Below are 15638 nucleotides of genomic sequence, written 5' to 3'. Positions count from 1 at the left end.
CGGGGTTGGGAAAATCTTTCTTCCTCTTCATGCCATCCAATCCAGAGAGTTTGCAGAGTTGCAATTGCTTGGATAGCTGCCCCACATCTCTTTGCCCTCACTTGGTATGTAAAGATGCTCGGGCTGTTTTTACGATACATGCGGGAGTCTCCACTCTTCCCTTAGCCTTTATTTCAGCCAAATTCTTTAGCAAGGACAGGAGATGAGAAATTACAAAATCTTCTTGAAGCTCAGGTGGGAGGGAGAAATCACCATATGTTCCGGGCTTTGTTGAGCCAAATATGGCAGTGATGATTTCCATATTCTTCCCTTGAATTTTTAGCACTTTCAAGGGGCAGAAAATGGCAAAGAAAGAAACGGCTCCCTTCCCTGCAATTCTGCACCATAATTTTAGGCTTGGAATGTGTTTGTTGTGAGGCCTTTTCAGGATTAGTTATGAAGAATTTTGGGATCACTGAGTATTCCACAGAGGCTAAGTTTCCTGCTGAAGGGAGCCCTGGGAATGACAGGTGCAAGCTGGAATCCAAGGCAAAGCTCTTCTCTGCTTTGATGCATGCTCTGTGCACCCAGATAAATTCTGCTGATTAAAGTCTGAGTTATTTGATGTATGATATCAACTGATTTTTCCCCTGGGTAAACTAACTGATCTGATAACCTTAGATTTAGAAAAGTTTAACTCATTAACAGCCGGCCCTCTTACTTATTACCGGTATTGTAGCTTAATGAAACGTTCACTCCCTTTTCCATAAGTACAAATATTTATCCTTTCAGTGCAGGTTTTTATTTTTCTATTAAAGTGAAAAAAAATATTTTAAAGTACAGTTCAGAGCATTACCAAGACAGAAACATGGAAAATTGACATAAAGAGTCCAACCGTCAACTAGAAATAGTTTAAAGGCACAGCAAAAATAGTTTAAAGGCATAAATAGCAAGTAGCAAGTGATCTTCTGGAAGTAAAAAAAAAAAACACCTGGGAAAGGAAAAGCTGCATCCTAGTGAAACTTCTCACCGCTGGCTGCAAAAGCAGAAGTTAATAAAGACGTTTCTCCTCCTGTTACAATCCAAATGTAAAGTCTCTTTTCAAGTCCAGACGGAAACCTACAAATGCTTCCTTGGATATCATGGAAGGAAGAAGAACAGTTAACTCTCTTCCTCTGTCCAGTTTCACGTCGTCATAAGAGGACGCAAGGCCTTGATCTGTTCTGGCGTTTGGCCTTCTTGATGGCGTTCAAAGCTATGCTAGCCGCTTCGCTGAAAATGGGCTCAACGTTTTCCCGAAACTTGGCTGAACACTCGAGGTACATGCTGGCACCGATCTGGCTACAGGCTTCTTCACCCTGCAAGAGACAAGACCCACAGAAGCCTTAAGAGATGGCATTGAAAGCGAGCAACAAGATAAACTGGTTGATGGTTTATGGATTTTTCATGCTGCTTTGGGGAAGCTGATGGTGAGAAGGGCTACTGACTAGGAGGACACGGGGGTCCCAGGAGACGGGGAGCTGTGTGCTCTGTATTGCCCCATCTTAAAAGTTGCAGGAGTGAATATATGTACTTCGATCTCATCGCACAAGAGAGGCAAGTGGACTCACCTAGCCTCCCAAGAGTCTATAGAAATTTTCAATCATCCTGGTCATGGTTGTACCCAAAGGTACTTTTCCAAAAGGCAACTGGACTTTCTTGGTTTTTTTTTCCTTGAAAATGTTTTCATTTTCAAGAAAAAAAAACCTTGAAAGAAGCAGAACTGAAGAAGCTTCTTGGATGAGAAGTGAAACTTTTTCAAGGAAGAACCCATAAGAATGTCCAGTTGCCTTTTGGAAAGGGGCCCTTGGGATGGATTCCTTAAGTCTAAACCAAATCATTTTGTGGCTCAGTGCATTGTGTGTAACTCGGTCATCAAATACTTTTCGATGCTGGGTCAGGAAGCAAATTCAGCTCTTCATCTTACACCTTCAATCAAATTGCTCTTCTGGTGAGAAATAGCCTCCACATGAAGGCAGATGGACCTGAAGCTTTGGTCATGGCTGATGCCTCCTCAACTGACCTGCTCTTTGACCTGTTGTTGCTTGGAAGGACAGGTGACCTGAATTCAGTGGTTTATACCTGAAGAAAGAGGTAAGTGGCTTGCTCTCTTTACCTGCTTGTAAGTGATCGGTTCCTGTTGAGCAGAACGGAGCTTTTTGAGGTGTTCTTTGTCTTTCCGGAGATCAGTTTTACAACCCACCAAGAGGATGGGGATTCCGCGGCAGAAGTGGTTCACTTCCTGGATCCACTGTTGGAGAACAAAGCGTGGATTTTGCTAGATGAGCTCAAATGGAATAGGGGTACATGATATACTAAGCTGTGGTTTGCAAGAAATGTGACTTGTTAGGGGGCATCTTCTCCTAACTTTCCTGGTTTATCCTCTCTTGTCTTGAAGGCTGAGAGTTAGATAAATGCTGATGGTGTAGCTTTGGAAATACCACAATTACATATACTAAATGATAAGTTTCTTCAATGAGCTGCAACTGGTTTGATTTGTAGTTCATGCAAATCCCTAAATCATGGCTTACAAGCTACAGTGACAGCACACCAACTGGGAGAAAGCTCTAGATCATATGTGCACTAAAGGGCTTCTAAATAGCAGCTTCACAAAAGGTGACTGTATAGAGAAGAAAATCATAATTCTTTCATGTTTTAGTTCTAAAGACCTCTTACCTTGATTAATACATTATCAAAACTAAAAGGATTCATGACATCATAGCAAATCAAAACCACATGAGTGTTTTGGTACGAGAGTGGCCGTAAGCGATCATAATCTTCTTGTCCTAAAAGGAAGAAATTACCAAATTTAGGTACGTTTTTACATGTATATGTATTTCTGGCTGACTTATTTCTTGCTCTGTTTTTTACAATAATGTGTGGAGCAGGTAAATTTGCCCCACAGAGATTACCTAAACATTTAGAGGAACACCTAATTTGGATGAATAACGTTCTTTTTTAAAAAAAAGCAGAATCAAGATGAATATTACCTGCAGTATCATACAAATGTAAGACGACTTCTTTTTTCCCCAGGGTGACATTGGTTGTGTATTTTTCAAAGACCGAAGGGGCATATTGCTGTGCGGAAGTGGAAAATGAGTGTTATTAGTATACACTGTCAAGTTTCACAGCTCCTCCCAGAGTATTTTACAACTTCATATTTCCCTTCTACAAAAATAGCCACAAAAATTTCCAAATGTTTAAGTGATGGCAACCATGTGTATTTAAACAGTTTTAAAAACTGTCTTCAAACTCTTCTAAACTGTCTTTAAAGCTGTTAAAAGTTTAGACCTTTTTAAGGATAGCAGACTGAGTCTTGACTGCTGATAGCTTGTTTCTTTGCCTCCCATCTTAAGAGCAGCAGATAAAAACATAGATAACTGATGGGCAGCAAAAGAACTAGCTGTCCAAAAATACTCAATAAATCCAGATGCCTGAAACAGCCATTGTGTTGGACTAAGACAAAGATCTGTAGACCTTCAAAAAGCTAAAGCTTATTGGGTGTTTTTTTTCTTGTTTTAAGCTGCATCTAGGATGTGGCAGACCACAGACCTCCACATATCCTGTCTTGACTTCTGCCTCCTGGTCCAGGAGTTCTTTCAAGTAGAACGCACATTGTGTGTGGATTTCTGCAATTGTTCAAGCATCAATCCTGGAAGTAAAGGCAGGTTTGTGCAAGAACTGGATTCTGCCATGGATTTCAGTCCCATGCATACTTATGCATTGCTGAGTTCCTTGGAACTAGACTTGCATTAATGGTTGTATCAACTTCAGATTTGCTATGGGGCCACATTGATTGCAGAAGCATTTATTCATTCATGGAGGTAGCAAGTTGTCCTTAACCTAGAGCCATGTGCAGAAAAATGGATGATCTCTGAGGCCATCAAGGATGTACAATCTCCTAACTTTTTAATCTGAGACAAGTAAAGCAATAACGGGAAGTCCATCACTCATGCATCCTGTTGCCTTGCCGGCTACATAGATGTTGAGGTGTTTCCTAAGATGAACCACCAACACTTTTGCTCCATTTTAGTAATTTCCACAACGTTTGCATGTGTAGCAATAAGGCAAGACTTTTCACTTCATTTAAATCTATTTTTTCCACTTCTCAAAAGTCAATAAATATGGGAGAGGCATGCCTTTTGCCTAACAGGGGACAAAGATGGAACCCCTCAAAGTGAGGCTCGAATGACTCTTATTCTTTTCTTTTTAAAACAAAAAAAATTTGAGGCTTTATTTCCTGTCTTTTAAGTTTATTTATTTATATGCTTCTATTTATTTATATGCCTTTATTTTGATTCATTTTGCGATGGAGTCAGGACAACGTTGCCATTTTCCAGGGCATTGAACCCTTGGGCCATCCTGCCACTTGGGAAGGGCACAGGCGGTAAACGCTATCAAACCCATCGTCCCCAGCTGTGTTGGTCTTGCACATCTGGACTGGTTTTCTGTCCGCTACTGGCCAAGAATCTCCTTCCTGAGAGGAACACTGCCTGAGGAAGGTGCTACAAATGGCACCTTTGCCAAAAGCAGGAATCCTCCTGAGGTGCCAGAATGAGGATGCCAGGGGATCATGGGATCCACCATGGGGGTGGAGGCGGGAATCCCTTTCTGAGAGATCCCCACTCTCAATAGAGAGAAATGCCGCCGTTTGTTTGTCTGTCTGTTTGTTTGGTGCCTCTGAGGGGATTCCAGAAGCCTCCCCTGAAGGAAGCTTCCAGACATTCTAGAAGCTTCCCGCGCGGGGATTCGGGAACAGGGAGCTTCCCGCGAGGCGCGAGCTGAGGAGGGGGCCGAGCGAGCCCTGATTGGCTGAGGGGGTCAATAAAAGCCGGCGCTTACCTCGGGAAAAGCGCCTTTGGCATGCACCAGGAGGAGCGAAGTCTTCCCGCAGCCGCCGTCGCCCACCACCACCGCCTTCAGCTCGGTCTTTGAGCCCTTCCTCGGTTCGCTGGCTTCCCGGCTGCCGGGTCCCGAGCTGTTTCTCTCGGCCATGGACTAGCGCCGTCGCCGCCGCCGCCTCCTCGAAAAGACCCGCTCTTCGTGCGAGAAGGGAAGAGAGGCGGCGGAGGCCTCGCCTCCTTCCTCCTCGCTGCGGCTTCGGAAGGTGGCAAATCGCCGCCGCCGCCAGCTTCCCTATAAAAGCGACGAGGGAAGCCGCCCTCGCCCTTCTGCATCAACCCAACCCGGAACGTGAAAAGAGCTTTTCTTTCCCCGCTTGGGTACCGCAATGCGGGCTCTTTTTTTTTTTGCCCGGGTTGTCAGGACGGATCACTTTAGAGCCAGTTTGCGGTTCAGGTGCTGGCTTAGAAAAAAGCGAGCGGCTGCGAGTTCTTGTTCTGATTCAGGCAGGAAAAGCAGCCCGACCCACCTTGCGGTATTAGATATGGTCACCTCTGGGTACTTAAAAAGAAACGAGATTCATCAAATAAAATGAGGTGAAGGTCTTCAACCGGGTTGTCTTCAAGTTAAATCATCCCCAAAGTTGTGGCACAAGTTTCTGCAGTTTGGCTTATCTCCCCCCCCATGTGCACACCACCACTGTTGCCTTATATCAGGGGGCTCTTCAAGCTTGACAGCTTTAAGTGGACTTCAACTCCCAGAATTCCTCCTCCAGCCATGTTAGCTCATGAAATCTGGGAGTTGGAAGCCCACAAGTCTTAAGCTTGCCCAAATTGAAGACCCTTGCCATTATATCATGGCCAGCTGGTTGGGGCTGATGGGCATTGTAATCCTGTCTTAGGGTACATGGCCCCAACTCAATTGCAGGTAGTCTTGACTTACAACTAGAGCGAAGCCCAACGTAGGTGAGACTATTGAGTTTTGCCCCATTTTACAACTTGCCACACTAGTGACTGCAGTTAGTAGCAGTTCTTTAAGTGAATCTCACCTGTCACAAAAGATGATTAATATGACCCTAGGAAACTGCAACTCTCATGAGTCAGTTGCCAAGTGGCTGAATTTTGATCACGTGACCATGGGGATGCTGGAACAAGTGTGAAAAAAAACACTCAATGGCACTCAGTGCCACTGTAACTGTGAAAGTCACTAAATGAACTTGTAAGTTGAGGATTTCCTGCATTTAGTATTATCAATTTGCCTTTGTGGGTTTCCAGAGTCCCCTTCACTTTGTCCTGATGGATCCCAAGCCAAGCTTAAGGCTTTTTTTAAAATAAATGCAACAAACCATCTCGGAAGCTCTTTATGCAAAAAATAAAAATGAGGTTGCCATGATTTAAGATCTTGGTGCTGCCACACTTTTGTTTCATCTTCTGGGGTACCTTATTCTTACCAGGACATTGTTTCTTGCTCCTTTCCAGCAAGAAGATATGCAAAATAAAGGATGGTCTTTGGGTTTTAAATAGGATTTGGAGTAGTGTACCGTGCAAGCATCTTGTGCATGTAAACGATGCTCCCTATATTTTTATTCTTCCTCCAATCAGCTTAAAAGGTAGTGCATGTAGTCTTTTTATTTTTTGCACGCATGCGGGTGGGAAGGAAGTTATCTGTGAATCTTTGGCCTGCCTTTTGAAGTCTCACTTTGGGATTAAGAAATAAAACACCCACGCTCGCTAAAAAGAATTACAATACAGACGGCAAAGTCCTTTTCAGCAAATACCGCTTTATTTTTGTCTCACATCGTTTGCGCGCATGCTATTTCAACACAATATGTACATTTTTAAGTACAAGTTTAGTGAGCTGGCTCAGCAGATCAATTGGGAGCTGTGTCCCACTCTCCAACTTAGCAGTTTTAAAGCTCTCAACAGGTGGCAGCACCTTGCCTGGCAACATCCATGGATGTTGGCTTGGATGTCCATGAAGTCACCATTAATGGAGAGGCCGTTTTTTTTTCTTCCTGTAGCTACTTTGTGTCACCACTAGATGGTCCTCTAGGCCTAAAAAAAATCACCACCCATGGAAGTTTGCTATGACAGTAAACGGAAGGGGAAATTGCTACCAGTCCAAAAAGCAAAAGGCGGATGGCGGAGGAAGACGTCAGCTGACCCGAAAGCACAAGCAAGCAATGTCTTCTCTTCCACGGGGCTTTGGACCTGTGCTCTTTGAATGAGCCTCACGGAGAAAATCACTTCTGAAACCTGGGTAATTTTGCAAAGCTTGAAATATTTAAGAAAAATCCATTCAGCTCACATTGCACACTAGCTACAATTGGGAGGTGGGGTCAAGTTCATGGAAAACAAAAGGCAGAAGTAACTTCTGACTGATATTGACCATTGTGGATGCAATGCTTGTAACTGACTTTTCTTGAAAAAGCATTACAAGTCACTGTACTTTAATCCCATTTTTTTCCCTTTCAAGGATTGGGAACAATATGTTCTGTGCCTTTGTTTTATCTGCATAAATTACCTTGTGTGCTAAGTGAACTTCTGGTTCTTCAATGCTGCCTTTGTTTCCTATTCTCTCCCTAAAAGGCGTAGATTTGCATAATTTTTAAATAATTAGTACAGTATACATTTCTGGCATTCATTTATAGTTGGGACTACTAATTACAAAACCTCTCAGCCATAAGCATGCCAGTTTTGTACTCTACTGGTGGGTGGGTGGAGTTCTACTATATGTGTAATATACAAGTTGTCCACTCCGTAGTAAACACGGAAACGGGAACAAACCACATCTGTAAAATGAGAAACATACTTCCTCCTTCTCTAAGCCTAGCATGAGTTAGCACTGCAACTAATAGCAAAACTGCCCTCTTTTAACTATGTTTTACATTCTCCCTTTAATTTAGCAACCTCAAAAGCATGATATTGGCGGAAATCAATTTACATAAACAGTAAGTATAATAAACCTTATTTTTGTATAAATTGGTTCATGTGGTGTTGCAAAGTTTCATTGCTCTACCTTCCAGGTTTCATGTTACAGCCTTATGTTTCCTCTGTTGCATGCTGACATTTGTTCAAAATGTGTAACCCAATGAACTGAAATAGGCCCGAAAATGACACAGATTAGTAATGGCAGTGCTCTAATCTAGCACTGTAGCTTTGAAGCATTTATAGAGCTGCTGCTTGAATAAGTTGACTCCTTTTTATCTAGCTAGTGGGAAAATATTGAAATAAACACAAGACTTATTTAACATTTTCTAGTAATTCACTCAAGAAGACCAGACCAAAAATTCCTTTTTTAAGTAGAAAAAAAAAGGTCTAAATTAAAGATACATTCAAATATTAAGCAAGCTTAGGGAAATTTGCAAACATGACAAATTTTTAAACAGGTCACTTAGACCTAACAGTAGCATTTGCACAACATTGCTTAGTGATTGCTGGTGAAGCCACAAAGAACAAGGTTTTGCTCATTCAAATAATTTATTATTCAGTGTGTTACATGAATCAAGAAAATGGGTGCATTCAGTAATCAAGTGTCTTGAGCAAATCCAGCCTTCAGTGGCCCTCATGTAGACTTGTCATTTTCAATGGCCAAGGCCAAAGGCCTTGAATATTCTAATAGCCAATAATCCTACTGAGAGCCCATCCACGCTATTTGGTAGAGATTCGCACTGCTAGCAGCTGCCTTTTGAATACTTGAAAATAACCATTTTACCAGAGGAGTCAGTAGGTTGAACTTCACTTTGTTCCATGAACTGAATCGGTTTATTTTGGCTCAGCAAAATAAGTTCACACATCGCATCCATCCAGGTTTGATTTTTAGCTTAGCGTGTGGATTTAGAACTTCACACAATGGGAAGCCAACTATGGTCTCCCATAAAACTCAAACCTAATTTCTGCTAAAAGTGATACATTAGAATCCGGCCCTGAAACCTCACGTGCACAAAATACACCACACCATGCCATTTTCAATACTCTCCAGAGCACATGTCATCCAGCTATTGGAAAGCATAATAAAATGAAGGCCATCATAAAGTAGAAACAGTCTGAAGTTCCCTGCATTTAAGCAACTTGAATTATGCTATTTCCTCATCCGTCTCTTAGTGTTGCAAAACAAACATAACTAAAGCCGGCCTTTTGAGGAAGAGCACAGTCTGCTTCAGGACTCGATGTTTTGCAGTCTGACACAGAACTTTAACCAGTAGGCACGTGTTTATGAAAAATGTCCTAATATTTTTGCCTTAAAGGGATGGCATTCATTACCAAGGCAATTATTCAAAGGTAATGTGATCCAAATGGCACTTGCTGGTCTCAGATTATCTTTGCCACTAATACACCAACTGGAAGGTCTCTGGAGGATAGACGTACAATTTTACTTTGTCTAACAATTTTCCAGAAGTGTACAATTAAAGAATTGGCTGGCTCTTTTTGGGATAATGTCATGTCTGTGTGCTTAGGCTTACCAAAGCTACCAAATTTAGCAGCATTACCAAAGGTAAAACTAACGCAGTCCTTTTGCCAAGCTCCCAACAATGCCATGTTCCTTGCCCAAATCCAACTCCTCAGTAGCGTATCCACACAAACAATTCCTGGGTTAGATTGCCAAGGGCTGCCTAATCCAACATCAGGCATTTGAGAGCAGTTCAGAAAAAAGAGGTGAAATACAGGCCAGTGCATCCTAGCAACTGCTCCTTAATAAATGACAAGATCTGCACCTCGGCCGTGATTGGCCGAGAGAGCCACAGCCGATCAGACTGATATATAATATTTAATCAAGACCAGACAGATCAAATTATGGCGTAGCACAATATGCGAACAAGACTGGGTTCAAATAACACATTAACCTTGGTTTGCTATGGCCTGCTGGATAGACAACTGGCTGCATATACAAGACGACAGAACAAACTGACTTGCACACCGCCCAGCAGTGGCTTCGTAAACACCACCGTTAAGACCGAAACTGAGCCAATCACATGATGAACGTGGAGCTTCTGTTTTGTTCCTTACTTGTTCCTTACGGCACGAGCAGCTTAACCTTACTCCATAAAGTATCCTTCTTGTACATAAGCTCCTACTGTATTCCTCCATTTCTCTTCCCTACCATATGCGTTCCTTTCACATTAGGAAGGTAGGAAGCCAATCCTGTTTCTTTTGTTTAATCTCTTTCCACCCGCTTGAAGATCCCCTTATAGCTGCCTAAACAGCCCCCTTCAGCCTCTTTCTTCCTCTGCTGGAGAAAGGTTTAAAGTTTAAAGGAGAAAAAAAAAAAAGCATTCAACTACTAGACCTTGCTCCGGACAAAGAGCCATTCAGAAAGTGCAAACATTTCATAAAACTGCCCCTCTGTACTCAAGTTTTCTGGCTCACAGAAATGGGTGGAGTCTTGGCTGTCTAAATATACAACAAAACAGGAAACGGGCCAAGAGGCCTGCTTGTAAGAACTTGCTCTCACACAGCTTATTCCCCAATGGTTGAGTGAAGTTAGTTTGGATTTCCCCACTGGCCTCAATTCAGATGTTTTCTTGTCCTACACGGACACTGAGCCATTTGGTCTAGAAAAACATAGAATTTCTACCTCTAACTTGAAAATCTTTAGAAACGCGGGGAATGATGTGCCTTTTTGCACATCAAGCCTTCTCCAAGGACAGTTCAAAATGACTGAAGTGAAATACCCTTGAAAGTGACATACACTGAAATATCACTGCTGTTTGGCTAAAGTGATGAAGCAGGCAAGCCACTTCTCCACAAATTCAGTGCAAATCACCCTCTCAGGACAATTTGACAAGCTCAGCCAACACAGGTCTACACTATCTGCATAAATATGCTGAACAAATTCCAAAAGTCTGTTTTGATCAACCAAAAGACTCAATCGCAGAGCCTTCGACGCAGCCACTATGTTGAAATTTTTAAAATAAACAGTCCAGTATCTAGACATCCCAAATTAGGACACAACAGTGTAATCCGGGCACTTCAGTGAAAGAGGAAGACCAGGCATTCTATTGTGTCTAAGTATCACAACTATTCACGCAAGCCGCAAACATTTTAATTTATACCTTACCTCAGCCTTGAAATCATGGGATTAAGTTCTACATACAATTCTCCATGTATTCCAGCCTTCCCTTCACACCTATCTACAGCGTGGGGGGAAAAACTGCAACTGTATAGATAGAACAACGGTACAGGAAATCTCTGTGGATTGCTTGGAAAACACTAACCTGCAATACTCTAGCTAGCCCAGTTGCAAAAGACATGGAAGCTAAAGAGCAGCCATTGCACAGTGACCTATATTAGGCTCAGTGCAATGTGGAGGGAAAGAAAAACCCAAGGAAGATGCACAAAGATCTGGCTGCAGGATGAAGCTTGTACTGGGCTGCTGCTGGCGCCTGGCTCCGACTCATCTGAAAGGAATTTGAGAAGCTATCGGCCGCTACGACTCTGCTATAACACACCAGCAATCTTGGGGCAGATGCCTTCTTAAACCAGCATCCAGAGATTGGGCTCGCTGTTCTCACTCCCAGCAAGTAGGTCACCTACTGAGGGAGAGGAAATGGTAAATCGGTAGAAGATGCACGCAAGCACTCTCCCGGCAGGATTGTTCACATGGAAATAACAATGCGCCAGGATGCCTCCTCGTTCAGCCCGGTGGCAGAAATTAAAGCCGGTTCTCCCAACCCCACTTTAAAGGCCGCCAAGTGTACAATGTCAGACTAAGCAGGTTGACTCTGAAGCAGTTGGCTAATTCACCAGGATTATGTCCCACTTGTATGCTTTCGACTTAAGCAATCGCTTTACCTTCTCTCTTCCCACAAAGGCCAGAAGGATGACGTAGCTTAATGTTTAACAGGCAGGCAGAGTCCGTTCCTCGGAGCTGTTGCTTAAAAACTGGTTTAACCGCTTGAGCAAATTCCCCGGTAGAAGTGGTAAAATGGCATCCGAGAGGCAACACCCAGGCCCTCCCTCTGAATATTTTAGCAGTAGCAGCAGCAGCAGCAGGAGGGATATGGAAGAGAAATGCTTCAACCCTCACCCCTCCCGAGAGATTGATAGGGAAGAGAAAGGTCAGATGGATTTACGCTTGCCGATCCTTGCCTACTTTGCCGATCCGGCTGCTCTGAGGACAGCTAATCTTTTTCTAAGCCCCAAACCAGAGCTGGGGGCTCCTCTACTCATTTCTGCATCGATTAAAAAACAAAACAAAAAGATCCTGGCCGAGCCTGTGGAAAAGGCTGCATGGAAGAGTCTGGCGTGAAGTCAAGGCCCGAGGCGTCGCCCTTACTCTCCCAAAAATGCCCCCATTTGGAAGCAGCCGAGCGCAGTGAAGCAACCCGGGGATCCACTGCTGGAGAGAGAGAGAGCCATCTTGGCTGGAGGAAAGAGAAGGGAGTGCCCGAGTGGCTCTCCTGTCCTTCCTCTGGATCTCGGCCCTGCAAATCAAGGGAAGCAAGCGGCTTCAGCTGGGCTACGCCTGACACAGCCGCCCCACTGCCAAGTGGGCAGATGCCAGCAGGAAGAAGCCCACTCTGGTCTGACAAAAGGGCACCAGCTCCCTTCGCTGCTGCTGCTACTGCTGCAGCTGCTGTTCCTCCTCCTCCTCCTCTTCCTCCTCCTCCAACATGGCTGAGCTCACCCTTCCTACGGGTCAGGGCTGGGGGAAGAGTGGCTGAGCAATGCTGCCAACACCCAGCTTGCAGCTTCCAGGGCAGGAGCTCGGGGCGAGTCCTCCCCACCCCTTGCCCAGCTGCCTGCAGGAGCAGCAGCAGCAGCAGGGGAGGGCAGGCAGCGCCGCCATGTCTGAGCAACCCTCTCCCTCTGCTGCAAGCCAGGGGGGAGAGGCTGCCTTCCCCAACTGTGTCACGGAGCTGCTGCTGCTGCTGCTGGAGAGACGTAGAAGGGCACAGCCTGCTTCCCTAAGAGCCCGGCTATTTTCGCTTCTCCCCTGGGAGCGCTCAGCAGAAGAGCAGGCAGGGCTGGAGCCCAGCCAGGGCTTGCTGCAACACAGCCACCATCTTTCCCCGTCCCTCCCTTGCAAGGCAGCGAGGAGAAGGCGAGGCATCTCAGCTTCCTCCCGGCTCCATCCGAGGGGAGAGGCAGGGCCCGAGCCAGGGGGCTGTCCGGGGACCAAAGAAAGCCGCTTGGAGCAGCTCCTGCAAGGCGGAAAAGGAGAGAGAGAGCAAACAAAGCGTCCCACTGGGAGCCAGCCTTGCACACGGCCCCCATCCCCCACCCCGGCACGGCTCCAGCTTGCCTGCCTCTGTTCACAGAGAACCGGCCAAACTCCATTTTGCTTCCCTTCCTCACACCCTGGAATGTGTTTGTTGGGGTGGGGGGTGGGGGGGGGAGCTGAGCAACGCCAACTCGCTTCCATTGCTGCGGATCGCTGGTTCTCTGGCTTGGAAAAGGAAAAAGCATTCAGCAAAAATAGCGAACAACAAAGCCCTTCTAAAGACTGCAGGAAGCCAACCTCTCGGCTTGTCTTTGCTTGCAATAAGAGGGGAGGAAAAAAGGCACAGACATCTTTCTGCCTCGTTTCCAAGGGCGGCAGTTTGGCAGCTTCTCTGAAGTCCGCCTGGATCCATCGAGCAGCCCCTCCAGCTCAAGCCCAGCGCTTTGTTTGGCCAAGATGGAAGAAAAGGGATCGGATCCTGGTGGTCGATCCCCACCCAGCCCCAAGCCGCCCAGATCGTTAGCAGTATTTCCCCCTCCACCCAACCGAAAGCAGCTCAGATATCCATCCTGGAGGAAGCCCTTTTGTCGCAGAGAGAGAGAGAGAGAAAAAAAAGGAGAGAGAGAGAGAAAGAGAGGCCTGCTCTCTTTTTCCACTGCAAGGGCGAAAGCTTTACTTACCCGCACACCATTCCTGACGCAGATCTGGAGGTGAAGTTGGGGGAGGTTGGGGCATATAAAAAGGGCGGAAAAAAGCCCACTATTGCTAAATATTGGCTACACGCTCTCTGATCTGCCGCAAATTTACAAATCAAATCTCCTCTAGTCACATCTATGGCTAAAAACAACAGAACCAAAGCAAAATAATACAAAAAGGGAGTTACGACATCTTATGGATTTGGATTTTGACTCCGGCCAATTTGGGCTGCCTTAAGTCGGTACATTTCGTGATTTATGCCGCACCTCGAGACAACGGCGTGGTCTTTCCTCCCACCCCACCCCACCATCTTTTAAAAAAACACGATCAATTTCTGCCCGATCCGTCCATTGTTAGTAGTGTGGCTACTCCTGATTTTAAATTACTGTAGGTCAACATCTTAAGCATCTCTAAGCTTCAGAAGCAATTGGTTTAGATCAACAAGACATATATATATATATAGATATATAGAGATATATATCATGACATGCAATGAAGCCTGAAAGAAATAAACCAGGAGAACTGCAGTTAACATTAACATGAAAACTACACTTATTATTAAGAAGGACAGAACGGATCGGGTACTTACAATGTAAAAGGACAAAAGGAAAGGATCCTGCCTGTTTTGCAAGACTCTCAACGGTGCCTACCTCTATAGCTTTAACCACGTTACCTTGTTAGCACGGAAGGATTTAAACTTTTTAAAAGATGGCCAGGTTACGTTTGGTTGTTTTTTTTTTTAAAGTGTTTCGGACTTATCTCGAAATGTACACTTCAGGCGAGAGAGAAGCCAGCGCTTTCCAAAAAAAGATCAAAAGACGCGTGTGATTGACTTTGTTTGGTCATGCAAAACTGGGACTTGCTGGCGTTAAAGGGCGTGCCATGACCTAGTTAAGACACGAGAGCAAGACGGGCTCCGAGGGAAGATGGGGAAAGGAAAAAAACAAACAAAAAATCCGGCTTTTTATCACGTCTTCCTCCTTCCTCGGGGTCCTTCTAAAAGACGGCCAGGCATTGCACGCGAGCGGGGAAGCGCTCCTGCTCCTGCCCCGGCCCGCCCGCCCGCGAACAAAGGCAAACCCAGCTGGCCAGTTTCATTCCCCTTTTTTTTGCAGAAAAAAAAACATGGCCGAGCGCGCCCGCCCGCCCCGTTCCTCTCCGGCCGCCTCTCCACGGCCGTCTGCGGGGCTCGCCTCGCGCGCCGCCTCTAATAACGCCAGCCGAATGCAAGCGGCGCCCCGATTGGCTGAGCCCGCCCGGGCCCTCCGACCAGCCAATAGCCACGCCGCGTCTCCCCGTTACCCACCCAAAAAAGCCCCCGTTGAGGCCAAAGCCGCCCTGGGAAGGCAAGGAGTGGGGGGCGGCCTGCCCCGAGCCGCGGCAGCAGAATGGAAGCGGCCTCCCGATTGGCCGCCCGCCCGCCTGCCTTTCATCCGCTCCCTCCCGCCCTCGAATCGTAAAATTGACACATTGTAACAAAACGGGGCGCCCCCTTCCTGCCCCCCTCCTCCTCCTGCCCCGCCCGCCGGGGAAGGGAAGGGGCCGCTGAGCGCCTCGGATCCCTGCCAAGCCTGGGAAGGGGGAAACCCCCAGTCTCAAACGTGTCCCCCCACCCTCCAGCCCCCCAGCCTGAACACAATCTCATCCTCTACGCCCCCCACCGGAGCCCCCCCTCTTTTCCTCGCCCACCCGCCGCCGCCACCCCGATCCCCGCGGCGGGTCTTGTCGCCCGGGCCCCGCATCCCCCTCCTTTAGGTAAAGCTAGTCGGCAGATTCCACGCGGGGCCGGGCGGGCGGGGCGGGCGGGGGTCTGGCGGGGGCGGGGGAAAAGCCCGGGCCTTTATGGGCGGGGCGGGGCGCGCGGGGGCGGCGGGGCCGGCGGGCGGGCGGGCGGCGGGGGCGGCGGGGGGGCCTGCGCG

The 15638-nt window shown here is 46.4% G+C and overlaps 1 protein-coding gene and 1 long non-coding RNA gene across 2 annotated transcripts; one reads left to right on the top strand and one right to left on the bottom strand.

Annotated features, from left to right (window-relative positions):
* Nucleotides 1-575: 575 nt before the first annotated feature.
* Nucleotides 576-6992, bottom strand: RHOF (ras homolog family member F, filopodia associated). The gene is made up of 5 exons (XM_026719490.2): nucleotides 4861-6992; nucleotides 3009-3096; nucleotides 2695-2804; nucleotides 2135-2269; nucleotides 576-1337 (listed from the first exon to the last, which is right to left on the bottom strand). The coding sequence occupies exons 1-5, from the start codon at nucleotides 5011-5013 to the stop codon at nucleotides 1173-1175; spliced, it is 651 nt and encodes a 216-aa protein (XP_026575275.1). The 5' UTR covers nucleotides 5014-6992; the 3' UTR covers nucleotides 576-1172.
* LOC148124616 (uncharacterized) lies at nucleotides 6952-7839 on the top strand. Its single transcript, XR_015739586.1, has 2 exons — nucleotides 6952-7119; nucleotides 7766-7839. It is a non-coding gene; the product is annotated as an uncharacterized LOC148124616 (long non-coding RNA).
* The last annotated feature ends 7799 nt before the right edge of the window (nucleotides 7840-15638 follow it).

Source organism: Pseudonaja textilis, chromosome 15, assembly GCF_049901715.1.
Source record: "Pseudonaja textilis isolate UNSWEBS1 chromosome 15, rPseTex1.2, whole genome shotgun sequence".
NCBI classification, from domain to species: domain Eukaryota; kingdom Metazoa; phylum Chordata; class Lepidosauria; order Squamata; family Elapidae; genus Pseudonaja; species Pseudonaja textilis.
Note: the sequence above shows the minus strand (reverse complement) of the source record. Positions and strands in the feature narration are given on the sequence as shown.